The sequence below is a fragment of the Mauremys mutica genome, chromosome 11 (assembly GCF_020497125.1).
Source record: "Mauremys mutica isolate MM-2020 ecotype Southern chromosome 11, ASM2049712v1, whole genome shotgun sequence".
Lineage (NCBI taxonomy): Eukaryota > Metazoa > Chordata > Testudines > Geoemydidae > Mauremys > Mauremys mutica.
In genome coordinates this window covers 5,634,081-5,657,992 of record NC_059082.1, presented here as the reverse complement: position 1 = coordinate 5,657,992, position 23,912 = coordinate 5,634,081, and the positions used below count along the sequence as shown (strand labels likewise).

General features: G+C 40.0%; 1 protein-coding gene across 3 annotated transcripts in view; it reads left to right on the top strand.

Moving 5' to 3' along the window:
- Positions 1-23,912, top strand: part of MAP2K1 (mitogen-activated protein kinase kinase 1) — a 74,155-nt gene that overhangs the window by 14,603 nt on the left and 35,640 nt on the right. Inside the window, exon 2 of one of the 3 annotated variants that reach the window (XM_044979972.1) lies at positions 9,334-9,360. The exons of the other annotated variants lie outside the window; for them this stretch is intronic. Within the exon in view, the coding sequence (XP_044835907.1) occupies positions 9,334-9,360 (27 nt within the window). The remainder of the gene's footprint in view (positions 1-9,333; positions 9,361-23,912) is intronic. 3 annotated transcript variants of the gene reach the window in all.

Genomic DNA, 23,912 nt, shown 5'->3' with positions numbered 1-23,912 from the left:
GCCCCTAGTAGTTACTCCTTTGCTGGCCTCGTACACATACTTGCCAGTCCAGTGCCATTGTCCTGGTTGTTCCTGTGTTCTCTTTCTCTCACTTGTTCTGTTGTATAGTGAAGTTTTTAAAATATATATTGCAAAGCCTGATTCTCATTTACACTAATGCCCCTTTACAATACCAGTGGTAGAAAAGTGACTTTAGTGTAGTGGACATTAAGGGTATGTACACCTGAACATTTAGCCCCTGAATTCCTGGGGCTGTTGCCTACAACCAGTGCTTCATTCTCCATTATGTGGATTGTTTGTTTTAATCATTCACCCAGGCTATTTCAGATTCATCTGGGGCTCCCCAATGCACTTGTCAGCCCACCAAATACTATGAAAACTTGGTGCAGGTCCTCTGCCAAATTGTTCACTTTTATTTTAAATGCTACCCTGAAGAACAGTCTCACAGGAGGGAGGATTGCACCACTGCTGTACTCTTTGCATCCACTGCTACCTATGGGAGTAGCTACACCACAGTGGAACTTAGTGCAATACTGATCTAATTCATGTTAGTTTTATTGTAATGCTGCTGCAAGTGGGGAGCAGAGATTAAATAGAGAGGGCAACAAGCAAACAGAAAATAAGCAAACTAACTAATCAGAGTGGAAATAATTTTTCTTTCTCCTACTAAGCTATTTGTGATAATTCATTGGCTTGATAGCCAGAAGAAACAAGGAAACAATGTCAATTTTTTATTCCCCTAAAACTTCTGCATTCCCTTCCTCCATTTTAAACTTTGGAAGTGTTCCAGGTCCATGTGAGGTTCAATATGCCTATTCTTAAGGCCAGGCTGGATCGAGCATCCTAGATAGAACCTATTCAGTGAAGTAGAGAGAGAGAGTAGTTTTAGAGAGAATACTTCTTTTTATTCTAATAAAGTTTCTTGTTTATTGTTAGAAGAAAGCGACTCCATGTGATTCCTAGGCTGTGTCTTCACTCCAAAAAACACACTTTGTTTTTTGATATTGAGATGTAAATTCTAGTGGAGCCAAGGCACAGATAGTTTTTACCTTGATGTAGCTAGTCAAGGTAAACCCCAGGTGAAGAAGTATAGGGATGACCTCTGCTAGCAAAATTGAGCTAAAAACTACAGTGCCTTGTCTCTACTAGGATTTCATATCGAGATAGGTATCTTGATGTAAAAACACTTTATTTTTCTAGTGAAGACGAAGCCTTCACATGATAGTCCCGTGATGGAAAATATGAAATGAAAGCACAGTATTGTCTTAGAACTCCCAGCTCGTGATGACTCCTGAGCACTTCTGTCCTCTTAATTTTGCACTGCATTAATGACTCATCTGAAACACAACAGCAGAAGTCCCAGCACAACTACCAGCAGCAGCACACTATGGGTAAATCTACACTTAGAGCTAGAGGTGGGATTGCCAGCTTGAGGAGACATACGTGAGCTAGTGTACTAAAATAACATACTTGGGACAGTGCAAGTGATGGAACAGGCTAGCAGCCCTGAGTACATACGTAGGGTCTCTGGGGGTGCATGCTCAGGGCAACTAACCCATCCTACTGCTCACGCTGCCCTAGCTACATTTTATATCAGGGGTCGGCAATCTTTGGCACACGGCTCGCCAGGGTAAGCACCCTGGCGGGCCAGGCCAGTTTGTTTACCCTCCGCGTCCGCAGGTTCGGCCGATGGCAGCTCCCACTGTCTGCGGTTTGCTGCTCCGGGCCAATGAGGATGGCGGGAAGCCGCGGCCAGCATATCCTTTGGCCCGCATCACTTCCCGCCGCCCCCATTGGCTTGGCATGGCGAACCGCAGCCAGTGGGAGCTGCAATTGGCCGAACCTGTGGACGCGGCAGGTAAACAAACCAGCCTGGCCAGCCAGGGTGCTTACCCTGGCAAGCTGCATGCCAAAGGTTGCTGACCCCTGTTTTATATTTAGCATGCTAGCTCAATGAGAGTTAGTGCAAGACTGTCTCCTGGAGCTGGGAATCATATCCCTAACCTCAAGTGTAGATGTACCCTAAGGGCTGACTTACAAACAAGTTTGCACCAATTCAGCTAAACTGTTTTCCTAAACCCAATCTAGTTATTTTAGTGCAAGTCTGTGTTTGAATATTTACTTTGGAATAAAAGTGGCTGAAGATGATTTAGTTAAAATTGGTTACACCAAGAAGCAACACCTGTGCAGTGCATGGTGGCTATGAGGAGATTGGTATAATTACACCCTCCAAGATAATCTTTCACTAATGTTTACTAGGTGTTTTGTTGGGGCTCATTGGAAACGATCAAATAAAAGAATCTATATAATGTTGGAATATAATTAAAACTGATTAATTCAAGTAAACTCCATAGTTTGTCTAAATAATGTAATAGCCTCAGAAAATTGGGTAAATTATATCTGCAAGAATACCTGTTCACAAAAGGATCTGTAAAGGAGAATCTGGATAAACTTGTCGGGTCTAAACTACATGTAAAGAGACTGGTTATGAACGCATATGGTATTAATAGATCTTCTAAAACCATGTACTAGATTGTTGTAACGTTGGTAGTAAGCACTGGCCTCTTTTTGCCATTTGAGACAAGTAGGTTAATTTGTCTTTCCCCAAGATGACTTCTGTTCCCTTCTGAAAAGAGCCATTAATCATAGAAATGTAGGGCTAGACAGGGCCTCAAGAGATCATCTAGTCCATCCTCCCCCATCTTGAGGCAGGACCAAGTAGCCATCCAGCAATGTCTGGCATTGCTGAAGTACTTGCATTTTTAATTACAGAGGTAGCACTTGGGACCTCTCTAGATTACTGTGCTTGCTCGTCAGATATACCACCAAAATGCCTGCCTACTAATGGGGCAGTTCTAAAGTTTAATTTTTACCTTGATTAAGTCGATAATGGATACTCCCCTTTCTCCGACACTTTAATCTGGACTTGTGTGGAGTGCCTAAAACTGTGGGGCCTTCCTGATGAAACATAAAAACAATGTAAAGTTTCAATTACAATTGTATTGACACTCATTTGGTATCATTTTTGTGTATTGTATCATACAAAAGTTTTAATTGCAAAAGAACAGCCATTCTGGGTCAGACCAATGGTCCCTCTAGCCCAGTATCCTGTCTTCCAAGTGTGGCCAATCCCAGGTGCTTCAGAGGGAATGAACATAACAGGTAATCATCAAGTGATCCATCCTCTGTCATCCACTCCCAGTTTCTGGCAAACAGAGGCTAGGGACACCACGCCTGCCCATCCTGTCTAATAGCCATTGATGGACCTATCCTCCATGAACGTATCTAGTTCTTTTTTAACCCTGTTATAGTTTTGACCTTCACAACATCCCCTGGCAATGAGTGCCACAAGTTGGCTGTGCATTGTGTGAAGAAGTACTTTCTTTTGTTTAAACCTGCTGCCTATTAATTTCATTGGATGACCTCTGGTTCTTGTTTTATGGGAAGGAGTATATAACATTTCCTTATTCACTTTCTCCACACCAGTCATGATTTTATAGACCTCAGTCATATCCCCCCTTAGTATTATTTTTTCCAAGTTGAGAAGTCCCAGTCTTTTTAATCTCTCTTCATACAGAAGCTGTTCCATACCCTTAATCATTTTTGTTGGCCTTCTCTGTACCTTTTCCAATTCTAATATCTTTTTTGAAATGGAGGTCCAGATCTGCAGGCAGTATTCCCGATGTGGACATACCATGGATTTGAGTAGAGGTATTATGATATTTTCTTTCTTATTTATCCCTTTCCTTGTTGTTCCTAACATTCTGTTAGCTTTTTTGACTGCCACTGCATATTGTGCAGATGTTTTCAGAGAACTATCCTCAGTGATTCCAAGATCTCTTCCTTGAGTAGTAACACCTAATTTAGACCCCATCATTTTGTATGTATAGTTGGGATTATGTTTTCTAATGTTCATTACTTTGCATTTATCAACATTGAATTTCATTTGCCATTTTGTTGCCCAGTTTTGTGTAATCCCTTTGTAACTCTTCACAGTCTGCTTTGGACTTAATGGTGATTTGAATTGAAATCTCAAGTTAGATTCTTGTTTGTTTAAGGATTTCCAGAATATTTAATGTACAGAAGAATATACTGTATCGGCATCTGAAAGTATGCTGAGCTTCTCCAATTCAGATAAAAGAAATGATCTCTGCGCCAAGAAGATAATTCCAAGCCAATTTCACACATGATGCAACAAGGGGTAACAAGACAGTTGGGTGAGATATAAAAGAATGGAGAGGGGCGTCATCAATAAGATTGTTGTTACTGAACAAGGCTAATGACTGTATGATGAAAAAATATTTTTGAATGAAATAAAAAAGGAATTAATAAGTAGAAGATTTAATTCTTGGAGGCATTGTGTAAGAAGTGGGTTTTGGGAGGGATTTAAGAGTCTGCAAAGCCACTATTTTCTCCTATCTCAGGAAAGGTGTTTCATGCATAGAGAATGGCGTGGAAAAAAGGCCACAGGCGATTGCGGGCTATTTCCTACTATGGGGAGATTGCAGCAGCATCAATCTATGCAGCAGGGATCGATTTAGCGGGTCTAGCCTGGTACTCTAGCTCTCCCGGAAGATTAAGGGAAGTTGAGCGGAGAGCATCTTCTGTTGACTCAGCGCATTGAAGATACTGGGGTAAGTCGACGTAGCTTGAGTTAGCACAGGGGTAGGCAACCTATGGCATGGGTGCCGAAGGCGGCACACGAGCTGATTTTCAGTGGCACTCCACACTGCTTGGGTCCTGGCCACCGGTCTGGGGGGTTCTGCATTTTAATTTAATTTTAAATGAAGCTTCTTAAACATTTAAAAAACCTTATTTACTTTACATACAACAATAGTTTAGTTGTATATTATCGACTTATAGAAAGAGACCTTTTAAAAATGTTACAATGTATTACTGGCACGTGAAACCTTAAATTAGAGTGAATAAATGAAGACTCGTCACACCACTTCTGAAAGGTTGCCAACCCCTGAGTTAGAATAATTTAGGTCAGCTTACCCCTGTAGTGAAGACAAGCCCTGTGAAAGAAGTAGAGAAATAGGGTATAAAGGATGGCAGTATCATTGACAATGCAGAGTTGGGCAAAGGATGAGATACCATATATACTCGATCATAAGCCGGTTCGTTTATAAGCCAACCCCCCAAGGTGGATAAGTAAAAATGAATTTTTTTTATGACCCATTCAAAAGCCGACCTTATAATTCAGGGGTCAGCAAACTTTGGCTCCCAGGCCATCAGGATAAGCCACTGGCGGGCCCAGATGGTTTGTTTACCTTGAGTGACTGCAGCACGGAGGTAAATCTAAGTCAACAGTGTCCCGGCACGCCAGCTGCTTACCCTGAAGGGCCAAGACAGCAAATGGGGGGGGGGAGATTTTGGGGGAGGAGAAGCTGGGAGTCGGGAGTAACCCCTGTGACCACCCCGCACATAGCCCCACCCCACACTCTCCCCATCCCATCCCTTCCCACCTTATCTGGGGAGGACCAAGGAAGGCTGTCTCTGGCCTGGCTGGAGCTGCTCTGGCAGGCTGGGCAGTGCGGCCGCAGCCTGCTCCGGTAGGCCAGACCAGGCGGTGCAGTTGCAGCATGTTCCAGCGAGCTGGGCTGTGCGGCACGGCCACAGCGTGCTCCGGTGCCCTGGCGGTGCAGCCACAGCCTGCTCTGGAGGGCGGGGCTGAGCAGCACGGCTGCAGCCTGCCAGCCCTGGAGCTGCAGCTGCTTTGGAGGCTAGGGGGAGAGCAGCGTGGCCAGAAGCAGAGAGACCCACCTCTCCCTCTTTATACCTGTTCATAAACTGACCCCCTTCTCTGGTGCTTCCCTTTTTTACTAAAAAAAAAATCAGCTTATGAACGAGTAGATACGGTAATCAAATATTGTTTCTTTTAGTCTTTGTATAATGGATCCAGTCCTTAGGCATATTCAGTGCACAATTAAGAGTAATTCCTGAGAAAATTTTGAGTAAAGAAATACCTTTGCAGCATTGGGCATATTTTAGCCTCTTCTTGCAGCCTGTTCATTCTGTCAAATGGGATTAAAGAAGCCACTGAGTAGCTGGCACGATCCTCTGCTTACTGTTGCCTTTATTTGATGGCCAGAGAAGAGTTCAGGAAATTATCTCATGCAGAATTGGCTTGGAATTGAATTCATAATACAATTTGCAAATGAACTATACAGTGACTCATTTCATATGTACCTCACAGGTTTCTCTTAGCCAAAACATCATGGGCCAAAATCTTCATCAAGAAAATTTTGTGTTATGCCTAATGGGGATAAAAAGGCACCTTGACTCCAAGCAGCACTGCTGTTGTCTCTTCAAGTCTGTTTTATAACATTCTTTCATTTTTACTTCCCCCTCCCACTGCATTATGATGATTTTTCTTTTGCCATTGCAAAATGGACCTAAATGAAGAGTGTAACAGAGTTAGATAGGTTGGTCTAGATCCTGGCAAATCTGGTCCTCTGAGGAATTGTTCTATGTGGGGGAATCATTAAGAAGTGTAGGGCTACCAGAGTCTTTTTTACCACCATGTCTTTAGGCTTCCTGCAAGTGGCTTTAGACAACGTGATTTAAAAAGCAAACAAACCAAAACCCACTGCTTGTCTCAGTAATGCTCCCACTGTATAGTTTTTTTTAAAAGTTCAGGTTAGAAACAATCCATACACAGAATTCCCACTGACTTCAATGGGAGCTCTGAGCTTGGAATACTCTACCAGATTAAACTCTAAAGCCTCTGAAAAATGGAATTTTATAATTGAAATAGCTGCATAGCCATTATAGCTATCTTTTGTATATGCAATTGTAGATTTAAAAAAGCTTCTCTCAAGAGCTTATGTTAAAAGCCATCTCCTTGTTCATCCCCTGTTGATAACAGGTTAACCAGTCTTTCAAATATGTGTGGTACTTAGTAGACTGGACATTATGAGTTCAAGATAATTCCAAGCTAACTATGAACCTTTTGTTATTAAATAGATCCTTCAAATTCAAATTAAAACCCTACCCAGTTCAAATCTGCACGTGACTGATATTTTCCTTAATTGCATTAGAAATTTAGTTTTAATAACACTAAAAAAGGATAATATAACATTAATAATCTAATATCAAAATAATGGATATTCAAAATCTGCAACACAATCTTAATTTTCTCCACTGTGACTGGGTATATGCATTTTAAAAAAAACCCTGATAAGTAAGTAAGTAATTTCAAACTAATACAAAAATATGCACAAACAAATTAAACAAAACTTACATCATTCATTGCTTCTGACAAAATAAAGTCTATCCATCTGGTAAGGATACAGAAGGATTTTCAGAGGCTTAAAACTGCTGTTCCAGCTAGTAGCAAGTCTTATTATACACTTCTGCCTGTGTGACAGCAAAATATCAAAATATTGAAAAATGAATTACAGTAAAATCACTAAGACAATTTTGGCTTTGTTTAGTAAGTATAAATAAATTAAGCATCAACAAAACTGTTTTGTTTAGCGAAGTAAGCTACAGTATAATGAACTGGAGTGGGGAAAAAAAGCTTGTTAGATCACTTTTAAATTGTCTAGTTACAGTCTAAACATTAAATAAATGTATATAATTGTTTCCTGTAATACCAAATTTGCAAACACTATTATCTGTAAGCTCAAAAACTTGTCTTTTTCGCCAACAGAAGTTGGTCCAATAAAAGATATTCCGTCACCCAGCTTGTCTCTATTATCCTGGGACCAACAAGGCTACAGCTATTTCTGAGATACTTTACTGCATTAGGATTAATTGCTTTGTTCTTCTGGATATATACTGAAGTACTGTATAAACATGATTACTTTCATAGTGCATTTCTCTGTAAAAGGCTATTTCTCTTTACACGCAAAATCTCTGGCTTTATTTTAATAAGCAAGGAAATAGGTAAATTTCTGTTTTAAACAGTTAATATACAGCAATAGAATTAGAAGTGAGTTCAGCATCACAACAGGGATATTATAACAGAGCACCTATAGTTCCATACTGCTACAACCTACTATATCAAAGACCTTTTAAAATATTTTAATTACTTAAACTTTGTATTAATTTGTATAAATACTTTAAAAAACCTAAACAAATACAAATTCTACTAGAAATGTAATTGATTCAGTGTCCTGAGAATAATGGCACAGGTTCCCACAAGTTAAAATATTGTCCGATTAAGCAGTAAAGTCACAAGAATGCTTTTTAGTTTTATTTATTCATTTGTTTTAACAAAACTGAAGTCTTAAAAATATTATCCTTGCTGATCAAAGGACAAATATTCTGAACTCGTTCTAGTTCTTCACACACGCAGCATACGTGTGAAGTACTGTAACATCTTGAGCTTGGAAATGGTTAAAATCTTAGTGTTAAATAGAGATTTTCCTTTTTTAAAGAAAAGTTTACTTCATAATGTACTTCATTATTTTAATTGCTGCACATCCTACAGTTCTATAATCCAGGGTGACTTTGTGTTTTGTTTTTTTTAGAAATACCACAAAATATTTTTTTTAATTTGTCATATATATTAAAAGGTCAGATTTGCTTTGATGTAGACTGCCAAAGGATAAATGGACAAGTGTCTACTATTTCCCGTTTAAAGAAAAAAGCTCAAAACCATCAACCAGACAAAATTGATAATCTTTGCTCTTTTTCACATTTCTACACTCTCAAGTACCACAGAAAAATTTGTAGGCCTGATTCTCTACTGCTATGCACCTGATATGCACAGCTATGCATAATAAATCCATAACGTTTCCATTTCCATTTAGTAGCATTTAGAATTTTTGGGGCTTCAGGAACAATACTACCAAACTTGCTTGAACCCAGTTCTCTGCTGATGCATGCTTGCTGCATCTTTCATTTCTAGTTTTAGCTTTGCTGCTGCTGTTACTGGTAAACATCCATTTGGAAGACATGGGGAACCAGTGTATGCTTGAGTTCCGCCCACCGCAGTTCAAGAAAGTGTCTTCCTGCCCGTGCAGGAGACAGGAAGCACAGCTGGCCAGAAGCAAAACAGTGTAACTGACTATATGTTAAGTTTATTTGTATACCTGTGATACACAGACTGGGGAAAAAAAAAAGTGGGAATTTCTATACATGGAAGAGAGAGAGGTGTTGGTTATAACAGAGTGGGTACCAAATTTTTGGATATGAATGTCATTGTTCTTTTTAAGTCACTCTTTACTGTTGCTAGACACAACCCTGGGGATTGCCTGGGATTTATAAGGTTTCCAGACTGTACTGCTGTCAGCCAAAAATTCCTCTCCTAGGAGGAGCAATGGCTGACAACTTCAGGTTCTAACTTGCAGAATTTTCATTTTGTTTCTCCCCCTCCCACAGGTTTTTCTTTGGAGGGAGCAGTCAGCTGTAAGTGTTTTTCTAGATGCATATTGTTTTATCATTGGAATGTCATGACCAAATGATTTCTGTTGTGGTAAATGTTCAATAGTATTAGTTCAGACAAATATTGCTGCTGAGGAGACAGTACATTGGAAGGCATATGCCAGCCGTGCTGCCAGTTACTGCTCACAGGGAATGAACAACTGTTTTGGAGAAGAGAATAATTCAGTGCTTAGTAACTCTTCTCAAACATCTGCTAAGGTGGAACCCATTGTTACCCGCAGCCATCCATACAGTCATGCCTGAACAAGAAGAGAGTGAATTGCAATAGAACTTAATTTATGATCTTGTGCCTATATTTCATCAATTCTGAGACATTCCATCAGGAGAGAGTATGGTGTGATGTCAGTGACCAGATGATACATAGGAAACTAATGTGCAGGAAAGTAGATTATTTTAATTTACCATCTCTGTGGGACTTTGTAGCGGAGAAGCTACAATTCTGTCCACCAGATTCTCTATAGAGTAATATCTTTTCTTTTCTTCCTTCTTATGGCACTTATTTTTTTAAAGACCTTACCAGCAGCATTTTTTCCTGGATTTTTTAAAGTCTCTTTTGTGCTTCACTGAGGGGGGGATGGGGTATTGTGAGTCAGCAGTTTTGATTATCAAATAAAGACGTTTGAGGATAGCTGGATTTGTCATATAAAGTCACAGCAGAGCAGAGGTTCATTTGATTCAATGGCTGGGTGAGCAAGAGCAAGCTGCATAGTCTGTTATAACTATAGACAGACTTGTGAACTTATATCAAAGGGTTGATTTAATCCCAACAAGCTTTTTTGAGGGAGGTTTTTTAATTTTTGTTTTAATTTTATTTCTCTCCTCTGCTTCTGCTCCATTAAGCTGGCTCCAGGTTGTGACAAGGTTCCTGGTGTGTGTGTGTGTGTGTGTTGCTTCCTTGTCTCCACATATCTAAGGAATGTGTATGAGATTGTGAGTCATGAACTTCTGACTTCTAATCCTGGCTCTGCCACAGACTTTGTAGCCTTAAGCAACTAATTTCATCCCATTGTGCCTGCCGTCCTCATCTCTGCCATGAAAATAATATTTACCTAACTGTCAGGGGAGTTGTTAAAAATGTTTTACAAATCAATTAATCTTCACATGTAAAAATGCTGTATCATTTAAATATTATTTGTATGTAAAATATATAGTAACCCAATAGAAGGGCTACTGTGTGTGTTACTCGGAACTGGTAAAGTTGACCACCCATCAACTGGTTACATCAGTGGTCCTCAACCTATTTACCATTATGGGCTGCTGCTGCATATGCAGCTCTCTGTGTTATGTGAGCCGCATCCACAGAGTATTTATAGGTTTCAGAGTAGCAGCCGTGTTAGTCTGTATCCGCAAAAAAAACAGGAGTACTTGTGGCACCTTAAAGACTAACAAATTTATTATAGCATGAGCTTTCGTGAGCTAAAGCTCACTTCTTCGGATGCATAGAATGGAACACACAGACAGGAGATATTTATACATACAGAGAACATGAAAAGGTGGAAGTATGCATACCAACAGGCAGAGTCTAATCAATTGAGATGAGCTATCGTTAGCAGGAAGCAAAAAAACTTTTTGAAGTGATAATTAAGATGGCCCATAGAAGGTGTGAGGAGAACTTAACATAGGGAAATAGATTCAATTGGTGTAATGACCCAACCATTCCCAGTCTTTATTTAGACCACAGTTAATGGTATCTAGTTTGCATATTAATTCAAGTTCAGCAGTCTCTCTTTGGAGTCTGTTTTTGAAGTTTTTTTTGTTGCAAAATTGCCACCTTCAAGTCTGTCACTGAGTGGTTAGAAAGGTTGAAGTGTTCTCCCACTGGTTTTTGAATGTTATGATTCCTGATGTCAGATTTGTGTCCATTTATTCTTTTGCGTAGAGACTGTCCGGTTTGGCCAATGTACATGGCAGAGGGGCATTGCTGGCACATGATGGCATATATCACATTGGTAGATGTGCAGGTGTACGAGCCCCTGATGGTGTGTCTGATGTGATTAGGTCCTGTGATGGTGTCACTTGAATGGATATGTGGACAGAGCTGGCATTGGGCTTTATTGCAAGGATAGGTTCCTGGGTTAGTGTTTATGTTGTATGGTGTGCGGTTGCTGGTGAGTATTTGCTTCAGGTTGGGAGGCTGTCTATAAGCAAGGACTGGCCTGTCTCCCAAGATCTGTGAGAGTGAGGGATCATCTTTAAGGATAGGTTGTAAATCTTTGATGATGCGCTGGAGAGGTTTTAGTTGGGGGCTGTAGGTGATGGCTAGTGGTGTTCTGTTATTTTCTTTTTTAGGCCTGTCCTGTAGTAGGTGGCTTCTGGGTACTCTTCTGGCTCTGTCAATCTGTTTTTTCACTTCAGCAGGTGGGTATTGTAGGTTTAAGAATGCTTGATAGAGATCTTGTAGGTGTTTATCTCTGTCCGAGGGATTGGAGCAAATACGGTTGTATCTTAGAGCTTGGCTGTAGACAATGGATCGTGTGGTGTGTCCGGGATGGAAGCTGGAGGCATGTAAGTAAGTATAGCGGTCAGTGGGTTTCCGGTATAGGGTGGTATGTATGTGACCATCGTTTATTAGCACAGTAGTGTCTAGGAAATGGACCGCTTATGTGGATTGGTCTAGGCTGAGGTTGATGGTGGGATGGAAATTGTTAAAATCTCGGTGGAATTCCTCGAGGGCTTCTTTTCCATGAGTCCAGATGATGAAGATGTCATCAATGTAGCGCAAGTAGAGTAGGGGTGTTAGGGAACGAGAGTTAAGGAAGCGTTGTTCTAAGTCAGCCATAAAGATGTTGGCATACTGAGGGGCCATGCGGGTACCCATAGCAGTGCCACTGACTTGAAGATAAATATTGTCCCCAAATGTGAAATAGTTGTGGGTGAGGACAAAGTCACAAAGTTCAGCCACCAGGTTAGCCGTGATATTATCGGGGATACTGTTCCTGATGGCTTGTAGTCCATCTTCGTGTGGAATGTTAGTGTAGAGGGCTTCCACATCCATAGTGGCCAGAATGGTGTTTTCTGGAAGATCACTGATGGATTGTAGTTTCCTCAGGAAGTCAGTGGTGTCTCGAAGATAGCTGGGAGTGCTGGTAGCATAGGGCCTGAGGAGAGAGTCCACATAGCCAGACAATCCTGCTGTTGGCCCTGAGAATGTCACATGGGCTGCAGCTGTGTGCTAATTGGGCCCCCGGGCTGAGAACCACTGGATTACACAATTGTGTTTGCAGTAGCTGGGTGGCGCAGCTTTACAACGTATAAATATATTCACTAAGACTGGGTAGAAGCCATTGGGATACTTTTACATGAGGGATCTGAACATGGGTATCCGGAGAAGAAATGCAAATGCACTAAATCTAGTGATGTATGTATGAAGGCCCATTCTACTTTGAAATGAAAATATAGTTCTGCATCACAGAAATAGATTATTGAATACAAAGCTGTTTAGGCTCTAAACAAAGGGAAAGAGAGGTCAGCTGTTCAGTGAAGGTTATTTAGTTGCTAAAGGATTGGACTGTTACCAGAGTACAGAGGGCTTTATATGTTGTTAAGGATTAAACTAAATCTTTGGAAAATGGATAAAGTAGCTTGGAAAAAATCCCCTTTTTTTTTTAATTTATTTTTTTTTGATATAGTGTTTGCTTTTGTGTGTATTGTTGGTAACTTGGAGACTGGGGAAAAAATCAATGATTTTTTTAAAAAATTGCAATTTACCTTGATTACAGGTAGGCATTATTATTATTTTGTTAATGACTAACATCATGTGAAGTGAAATTTTGTTTGTTTTTCAAGACATTGGAACCAGATTTAAAGCACTCTCAAACTTTAGGGAAATTCAGATGCAGATCTGGATCTCACCTGCATTATAAACTAAATGGTGGATTTTTCTGGTCATGTCAACTGTAAGTTAATGCTTGCTATTAGTACATCATGATGTATTGTATACCGTGGAAACATTGGACTGTTATTAGTCACTCTTCAAAGCTTTCTGGATATAGTACTTGCTGTAAAAAGTTTGAAAACCTGTAGCTCCCTGGTATTCCATCCTAATGAAAAGTCCCACAGAATGACTGGCAGACTGTAACATGTATTTTTACTGATGAGGGGCAGTCTGTGTATCGAGAAGAATTTCCAAAGAACCCTTTAAACCTATTCAAGGGACACAGGATGAATGCTTTAAAAAGCATTCCTTACATGTTTTGGTAATCACTCTGTATTAGAACTGAAATAATTTTGAAAATCTAACATTTGCTTTCTGTGAATGTTTGTCTACGTCATTCAGATCATGTGACTGGCATGCAGAAGTTCTAATTAGATATATCCACATGTGTTATGGATGTGGAAATTGTTTGTGACATGCAGTTTCTGTCGACAGATTAATATTGGATGGTTACTTGTCAGAAACTGGATCAGAATACATTTAAAGATTTTTTTTTTAATAAAAGTTTATTCCAGTTGCAACTGAGTAGGAATAAGTGCCACACCGAAGACATATCTACATGGAAACATACAAGAAAGTTAAGGTGAATCAACTGAAAATGTGAAGTCAGTGCACATAAATTTAAAAATTAGTTTAACCCTAGTTTGCTGTAACTTTGAGCTAAGGACATAAATCCATGTCTAAAGTGCATTAAATCCTCAAGGGGATGCTCTCCATGTATGTACATGGAATTCACATCTTTGATTTGCCTTAACTTTCTTGAGTGTCCCTCTGTAGACGACCCTTCACAGTAGTGTACACCTTTGACAATAAGATCATTAGTTGAATTCCAGAAGAGTCTGCAGCAACAATAGTTTCCATATACTCTGCCCCTTGGGATCAAGTTATTTTTCTTCTTGGTATAGTTTTCCAAAGATGAGACATGGGTAACTGTCACCAATCAAACAATCTGTATGAAAGCTGAAGCAAGTTTTTTTTGTTTTTGTTTTTGTTTTAAATGGGAAACGTGTAGCTAGCTTGAAGTAGTAACTTTATGGCTTAGCCTATGCTTAAAAGTGAGGTCAACATAGCTGTGTCAGTCAGGGGTGTGAAAAATACACACTCCGGAGTGCCACATCTATGCCAACCTAACAGTGGTGTGGATACAGCTGAGTCTATGGGACAATGCTTCCATCAGCGTGTAGCTACTGTGTCTCAGGAGGTGGTCATACAATGACAAACCCCTTTGTCAGAGTAGACTTTGTCTACGGTGATCTCGCTATGCCAATACAGTCTCCATAGTGTAGACATACCCTCTATAACAAATCAAACCTTATCTGTTGTCTAAAACATTTGAAACAGTTGTGAATTGTGTGTGAGCTGCCCACGACTGAGTCATTTAACTAAAATTCCAGTCTTAGTTGAGTAAGACAACATCTTGATTATCATATACAATGATAAAATGATTTAGCTAATGCCTTTGGTGCTTAATACTCCATGATTAGTAGCATGTTCAGAACATTCTTCTTCTCTAGACATGTTTTAATTAAATTTCTAAATTTACCCTTTTTAAACCTCAGTTGGTAAGAGAGGCTAATTGAAACCAGTATTTCGCTCCACTGTTTAAGTAAGACTCTTGAGATATTTCAGAGAGTCTGGAAAACGTGCCACCCTAAGCTCTTGTATGCAGTGTAGTTGTAGCGGTGACAGTCCCAGGATATTAGAGAGACAAAGTGGGCAAGGTAATATCTTTTATTGGACCAGCTTCTGTTGTTGAGAGAGACAAGCTTTTGAGCCACACAGAGCTCAAAGTAGGTCCTGAAGAAGAGCTCTGTGTGGCTTGAAAGCTTGTCTCTCTCGCCAACAGAAGTTGGTCCAATAAAAGATATTACCTTGCCCACTTTGTCATTCTGAGCTCTTGACAGTTTTTTCCACTGACCAGCTTTTTTGCAGTCTGTAGTCTACTAGCAGAAAACCACAGGGCCTGATTTTCAGAGGTGCTGAATACCCATAATTCCCATCTACTTCAGTTGGAGTGATGGATGCTGAAAACACCTGCAAATCAGGCAATTGGATTTTCTGTGGCACTAAGCACTGCACTCTCACACTCCAGCTCTTTCTTTATAGAAAGACAGGAGACTTTACTGTAACTTGAAATCTAGGACAACTGTATTTTAAATTCTGTGACATGCCTCTTTGCCCAAGAGCTATCCCCATCATTACCATCTCAATCTGTATCTCCTGTTCTTATATAGAGAATATATGTACAGAGATTAATAATACAGTGGAAAAACAGGACCTTTGCAAGCACAAATAGATGGTTGGTGCTTACAGCCTGCTGCTGTAATTTCTGAGAGATGTTTACCTTCTATTGCAGTACTGTTTCTTTTAATCCGTTATGTAGGTATATGCTTCTGTTTATAAGTAAGACCTAAATTTTCCGTTTCAAGATTCCTGTTGATTATGATGGGAGAGAATGAATTTCCTTTGTCAGTTATTTCGAGTTCTTACTGAGTTTTCAGTATCTTTTGTTCTTGTCGTTGTTTTAACCTCTGATTGAAACCCTTGTTTATAGCAAACTTGAGTCTGGCGGTAAGGTCTCCCCGTGGAGGTCTTGTTAGTTGGGCCTCAGCAACTAATCAAATTGTCGGTTTTTGCACCACCATCAGTCCCCATGGCTTCCCTTCTTCCTCTGATCTGCTCCAGTGTCTGTTTTGCTTCAGTTCAGTTCATACATGTTACTGAGACTGCCTGCTTGAAAAGCTTATGTTTCAGGTTTTCTGTGACATCAGGAACGCTGTGGCAAAGGAGAAGGAACCAAGGGAAGGATTTTTGTTTTTTCTGTCCAATCTATAAACTTCTTTTGCAGATTTATTTTGTGTTGGTTGCAGAGCCCTTACTCTGCAGGATTTGTGCCAGAGCCCTTCAACTCATCTGGCCACCTCTTTACCTTCCTCATCTGAAGTTTGTTTTCCAGCTGTTGAAGGTTGAGGACATGGATTGTCAGTCTGGAGAGAGAATATTATACAAAACAAAGTGTGCTTGGCTATATTTTCTTTTATCATTGAAGGTCTGGTTTTTAAGTAGAGCAGTCTCCATTTTGGTCCTCATTGATATTTGTGTCCTGATGATACTAAACCTGAATATATGTCTTAATCCATCCCAGGCAACTCCTGACACTAACCTTTTTTATTTATGGGCTACTCAAGGGCATGTGGGAAATTGAGCAGTTTCTCTGACTGCAGTGGCAGCCTTTATATTATGGGCTGATCCTCAGTGGTTTAAATCAGTGTGGGTAGCTCCTCTGATTTCAAAGGAGCATCTGTTACAAGTTATCTTTAAGAAGACTTATGTTTCCACTTGGTAGAAGCAGGCGGAAAATAGTCTGAATCTCTTCTTTTCTTGGTAATATATGAGGACTTCCTCAAGATCCTAACATACTTCTAGCTTCTTGTCTAATCTTAGACCTTCTGCATTGCTTCTTGGGTAGGTGGCAATGGGAGAGTGTTGGAGGAAGATCTGGACCAGGCATTAAAGACTACTTCTGAGTGGATACATTCTTCTCGCATTCTTCCTAGCTGCTGGGCAGGTATTCAGTAATTTGGCATATGCTGAACTACAGTTTTGGGGGAAGCTGTTAAAATAAATACATATTATGCTGTGGTTGAATTTATAGAAATGGCTCCTCTAGTTCATCCTCATCAACCATCAAGGCCTCAGAGAAATTCAGACTGAAGGAAAATGTAACATCTTATATCATCTGCACATCACACCATCATCTTTGCCTCAGTTTCTCCATAGCTAGAATGGAATAATGATACTTGCCTCCTGTTCTATAGCTCAGTGAGTTCTATGGATCTGATATGATATAGTAGAGCTTATTATTATTCTTCAGAGGAGAAGATCCTAAAGAACAGAACATGATTTAGCCTTTACAGAATGTAGTGAGAAAAGGAATTGTGCCATTTAATTGGTTACTGTCAATTACCATATCTTCACTGGATGTAGGATAGAACTTGATGAATTTTCTACTCCGTCCTCCCAAAAAGCATTCTTTTAAGCTTCGCTATGCTCTTTGTATGAAAGAATGGAGCAATCGGATTCATAGGAAGGAACGGGTTGTGTCCAGGCATGTGATAAGTTTGCAGTCGTCTGTTTTTGCAACAGAAATACTGCGCAATAGTTTTTGCAAAGTGATAGAGAAGTTTTGTTTCAGTGGAACTACTCATGGAGTAAAATACTACTCTGTTAGTCAAGGTAGGAGAATCTGGACCTTAGACCACTATTCAAGAAAGCCGTGAAGCACAAGCTAGTCACGTTCAGTCAATACCTAACATTGAAGTCAGTGAGACAGAAGCTGCAGGGCTTTGCTGAACTGGGGCTTATATATGCTGATGCATATGAAGAAACTCCTATTTGGATTTTTTTTCTTTTATCTCTATTAAATAGACGGACAGATAAAGTTAATGCATTGGTGCCAAATACAGGTTGTCCAGTCATTGTGAGCATTAATTTTGAAATCAAATCTATTGTAAAAATGGAAAATCAATTATATTGAAAATTGACAATGTACAGAAATTGTTACTGTTTTTGTGCCAAAGAACAGAGACCTTTGTACATTTTGAATGAATTTACATATCTTGGATAAATCTTTGTGGACTGTGTTCTGGCTGTCATTTCTTAGGCAGCATTTGAGTTACACCACAAGTAAAGAGAGACTGTTGACACTAGAAGAAGCTTTTGTACTAACATAAGATACTGCTTTATGCTACATATTATTCCACTAACCATTTCTTCTGTGATAAGAGAAGTTTCCCATTTATTTTTCTTATCACCCAGTTTCAGTACAGTTGTGCAGAATAGAAACCACTTTGTCTTTCAAAATGTATAAGATGTCCTCATGATCTTAGTTGAGAATTTTTTTCAGTTCCCTGATTGCGGTGGTTCATGCAAATCATGTAGTACACTGCCTACTTTCTTTTTAAAGTTGACAGGTGTGTAGGCGCTTGGAAAAGCATTACTGTCACTGTTCCAGAAAACAGCCCCCAGTAGATCTGAAAGATACTGTACCTTCTTGTGCAGTCACAGAATCACCTCTTTTTGAATAGATTGTAAAAATACACACAGTTAAAATTAATAAAAATCAGCAACTCTTAACAAATATTTGACGTATCCAGGCACAAAGATTTACAGATAATTTATTACCTCAAAAAGTATTTTAAAAGAGTATTAACATTGTGGTATATTAATAAGAACATAAGAATGGCCGTACTGGGTCAGACCAAAGGTCCATCTAGCCCAGTATCTGTCTACCGACAGTGGCCAATGCCAGGTGCCCCTGAGGGAGTGAACCTAACAGGCAATGATCAAGTGATCTCTCTCCTGCCATCCATCTCCATCCTCTGACGATCAGAGGCTAGGGACACCATTCTTACCCATCCTGGCTAATAGCCATTATTCTGTCACGGATGTGAATCCAAAATGATCTTACCCTCTTAACATGTAAATAGAAATATATTTAGTTTGGTCTAATTCATTTGGCATTATTGCTAGCGTGCTTTGAAAATGAAGAGTTCTTTTCTGCTTCTCTGGGGCTAAATTGTGACATTACCATCTAGCACAGAGTAAGCGGTCTCCCAGCTGCTGCAAAGAGGGAGCATGCTGCTTCAGGTTTCAGTGTTCACTGTCCAGATTGATGGGCCTTAAAAGGGACCTAGCAACCTAGCTTAAGTGGTAGCATCTGGATGACATTTTGCCCCTTCAGGAGTCCATGGGTGAGATTATGTACTGCTCCTTTAGAAGGCCCAGCTCTGTCCACAGGGACAAGTAGGGATTAAAGTGGATTTTAGCCAGCTGTTCATCCTCCAGATTCTGGACCGCTCAAGGGGGCCTTTGTCGAATTTAGTTGGCCCTTGGGGCCTAAGTTATGGTAGCCTTTCTGGGCTTCCCTTTGGGCAGCAGCACTGGTTAGATTCTCCACTGGTTCTGTGCCATTGGCTCTGCCCCTGACACACTCCTGATTCCAGCCATGCTCCTGGCACACCCTCTGTGCTGTGATTGTGAGAGTGACAGCCCTGGTCAGAACAGGGGCTTTTACCTGTTATAGAGGATATGCAAGATTTGGCAAGATTATGAACCTCTCCCCATGTATGGCAATATTGATTGATTGATTTTTTGATTGATGGGAAGCTGATCTCTGCTACTACTTACTCAAAATCTGAAAGAGTAGCCCCAGTTATGTACTTTGCAAGAAAATCCTGCCTTTCAATTGGTCCGCATGCATATACCTAAATTTAACTTAGCCCTATGAACAGCACATTTGTTCTGGTTTGACTTTATTGCGGTGAATTGCTTAGAAATGCAAAAGCAGAATTGTGAAATTATGGCAGTTATAGAAATGTCCCTTGCGCAAGAGGTGGAGAATTAAGTCTGCAGTGTTGTGTCTGAGGGCAGGAGGGAAGAGGTAATGCAACGTACCCCAAGAGAGTTATGACTAGGCAGGATGGGAACAGAGCCAGCACCCAACCCTGTAAACCTAATTCCTTGATACTGGTGCTGCATTTTTCTTTAAAAAGACGTATGTTCTGCTGCTTGTGTGTGTGTATTTCCCTCCCCCCCCCCCCATATTATTGCCCCAGAAGGCATTATGTAGGCATAGTCCCTCCAGCCCGACTGGTCAGGCATGGCACTTTCTAGTGTGGCTCTGGCTGAGTTAGCGATGCAGCTTATATATTGGTTACTACTAGCTAGCTGATAATGTATTTATTGTATGTGCTATGTAGAATTATAGGGTGCCTTTAACAAATGGAGAGACAAATGGTTACTACTGCTCTGTTTAGATGATCATGGCTACAAAAGCTGGACTCGTTCACTACTGCAGTGTCAAATATCTGTGCTTGTGTTGGAAAGTGATAGAAATGAATTAAATGGTACCACCTGTTGATTTAAAATAATATTTGGAATACTGAAACACTGGATGGCTTGATTATTTCTTGTTTTGATGGGACTCTGGCAAAGGCATAGCTTTTTGACAATGAAAAACTGACTCCAAGACCGCATACAGCAATGGGGATGAATTTTAATAGGTAGTTTGTCTTTGAATAAGAGTTTTATATAAAGATACAGTATCTACCAGAGTGTCTTCTGCACCCAGACTTTTTCACGCTCAATTACTACCTCTTCCAGCTGATCACGCTGCCTTAATGTTTCTCACAGTGCACCAGTCTTGAAGATACTGGTTTATGAATTCCCATAATCTTCCTCTGTTTCGTAAAATTTCATATGCAAGGCCCTGGGACGACATATCTAAAGAAACTTGGGGATCTATAGGACTTTCTCCCTCCCTCTTGCTCCATATTCCTTACTCTACAACTTGGCTCTTACAGGGAATTTCACCTGGTAAGGACCAAAAGAATAGAGATTTCCCTCTGAGGCTCTGCTCTTTCCTGACTTCTGAGTTCCCTGGGTTAGTTCAAATTCCCCGCCTTTGAGAACTTAACTACCAATGTGTTGTTGCTAGAGATTTGTTTGTTGTGCAGATCGCCCCTTTCCTGACAAACAGAAATGTTATGTTTTTTTTATCTGTGGCAATTGATAAGGATATTCCATATGAGCAATATGGCAGCTGTCAGATTTGCAAAGAGAAAATGGAATTTTTCTCTTCCTCAAAAAGGATATTGAAAAGTGGTCTGGTAGCCTGTCTATGAGAGTCTGGTTTCTTGGTCCTTTCAGTTGTATATTCCTACCACTGAGAGACAATTTCTTGTTTCCTCTGACTGGCCTTCAAGAGGGTGCAATAGCTCCTTAAAGGGAAGATTTGTAGCAGGCCTTTTGTTAGCAAGTGTAACAACCCCCCTCAAGACTACTTGCAAATAAAGACATGGATTTTGGCGTGCCCCCTTCCCAGTAGTCAACAGCATACAGACCAGATTTTCTACAGTTATTATTATCCCTCATTCAAGCCGAACTTTCAGAAGACCTCAGTCCCCATTTAGGCACCAAAATTAGTGGCCAGAGCTGAACATGGTGAGTGCTGAACGCTCTGTTATTTAGGCATATGCTTTTCAAAAGTGCCTAAGTGACTTAGGAGCACAAGTCCATTGAATTTCAATGAGACTGTCCTTCTAAGCAACTTGAGTGCTTTTAAAAATCCTGCCCTAGGTGCCTAAATAGGATCTGAGCTCTTTTGAAAGACAGGCCCCAGGTATGGTGTCTGAGCACTTGTACATCCATCTTTTGAGCTCTTTTGAAAATCTGGCCCTTTGTGTTAGACCCAGGACAATGTGTCTTCTGCATAGAAATCATGTTAGACAAAAACGATTCTTTAGTTGAATACATGTTCTTGATCGTCACAGGCCCTATTTAATGCAAAGAAATAGCTGAAAAGGACACTATGAAGGAGTTCAGTTTTAATGGGAGCATACTAAAGCTCTGGAAAGGTGCTCCAGTTAGCCATAGGGAGACATTTTAAAGGATGCAAAATTTGGATGGGTGATACAAAGAATATCAAGGATCCTTCCCTCTCCTCACCCTCCTGTAATTTTGTAGCTGTCCTATAAAGCATATAGGGCTGTACTTCCAAAGTGTATTTATCTGTCTTTGTATTTCTTTATTAAACAATATGTTCAACATTGGTTAGGAATGTGCATGGAATGTTTGTTGTTTAGTTCTGCTTAAGTGACCAGGTAGGTGAGCTAATATCTTTTATTGGACCAACTTCTGTTGGTGAGAGAGACAAGCTTTCAAGCTGCCCAGAGCTACTTCAGGTCTGGGAAAGGCACTCCCAGTGCCACAGCTAAATACAAGATCAAACAGATAGTTTAGCATAAGTAGTTAGCTCATATGCTAAGGGACCATTCAAGGTGAAGTGTCCCATGATGAATGGACTATCTGGTCTCTTACTGGCGAGCTGTGAGTGTAGCACGTGGCCATTTGACTAAACCATAACCTGCTGAAGACTTCAGCTGACATGGCATACTCTCTGACTTAGTAAATGGACATAAGGTGAGTGGGTCTGTCAGCATGTGCTCTTAGAAAACATGAGCTGCTTATTCTCATCTGTCAGCAAACTTCCGGTGCAGGGTTTAGATTTTGCTTGCATCAATGCTCAAGAGTTTACTGTAACATAATAAAGGGTACTTAACTCCTGTTAATCATTGCCTGCTCTTATTTTTATCATGTAATTATCACAGTAAGAAAAGAGACGGAGGACAGCTGCATTCCCCCAAATATATATTTTACTTCATCTGGTGCTAAGTTATTTTTCACTGGGAATATTTGAGAAAATTCTAGTGACTAGTTTGCTTTTTGTCTTACGCTTGTGAAGTTAGAGGAGAAAAAGTACACCTCTTTCTTTACAGTTCAGCTTTATAATAGTGTCTGTCTGCCGGACTCCTTTAGTTATTGGGCTTTTCTACATGGAAAAATGTTTTATTACGGCTATGTTGACATAACTGTTCCATTATAGTGATACTGGTGTAAGTCCCTGTGTGAACACTTGATTCTCGAATAACTACTCTGCTTCCAAATTATTCTGTTAATATCTGAATAAAATCACTTTGATCCCAGAATAAAGTGTCCACGCAGGGACTTATAACAGTATTATTATAGTGCAGAAAAATGATTATAGTATAGTTATACCAAGACATTTTCCCATGTAGACTAGTTCATGTGTGTAATTTTGTAAGGCTACTTTACATTTGTCCAGGATGAGTAGATTGTGTATTTTTATTTTCCTGCTTGCTTTTTTATTAATGAGGAAAATATTATATTTTTACTCATCCTCTTGGTAAGGATGAATGAGCTGATCTTGTGCCTGGGCTAGTAAATCTTCAACATTATTGCAATGAGAATAGGCTTCAGTATTGGAGAAGTAGACCTCAGGAATTCTCATACTCTGTATACAACTTGCTTAATAAAGTGATAATGCTTAGAAAGAACTAAGTTAACCTTAATTGTGCCTTGTCTAACTCGACCGTTCAAACTTTTAACTGATCTAGGAGTAGGGTGGCGTACAAACCTTGACAGTGATCATATTCAGGGAAAGGGCTGTTAACAATGTCTAGATTGTGTGGGTTTTGTTTTTTAAAACCCTTTCATATTCAGATTGTTGGATTAAGTTTTCTCACAAATGGACTCTTAATTAAACTGCTTACCCCTTCTTGATGCTAATTCCATGTCTGCTGTGGAAGCTCAAAGAGGGATAACTTCTCATTTTGAGTGCTCTCTTTGGCTCTGAAGGAGCAGGTTAGCGGAAGTGAAGGGAGGGAAGTCACGTGCCTGATACTTTTACCATCCGCTCAGACTTATTGCTATATTAAGATAATTTGTCGCTGCTGTTTAGAGAATCTACCTTGCAGCAATTGAAGTGGTCTGTGTCTGGCTGAGAACTTAGAATGCATCTTCCCTTCCGTCATGGTTTTGAAAGTCAATAGTATTTATAAAGTGATGCTTAGAAATGGTTTTTCTATATATCGTCCTTCACTTCTTTAAAATCATCCCTAGAGAAAGTGTTCCTGCTGCACTCTCTAAAGGGCTGTGAGCCAGCTCCTGAAATCCTTACTCTCACAGCACTAAGTTCATTGGGAATGTTGCCTGGGTAAGA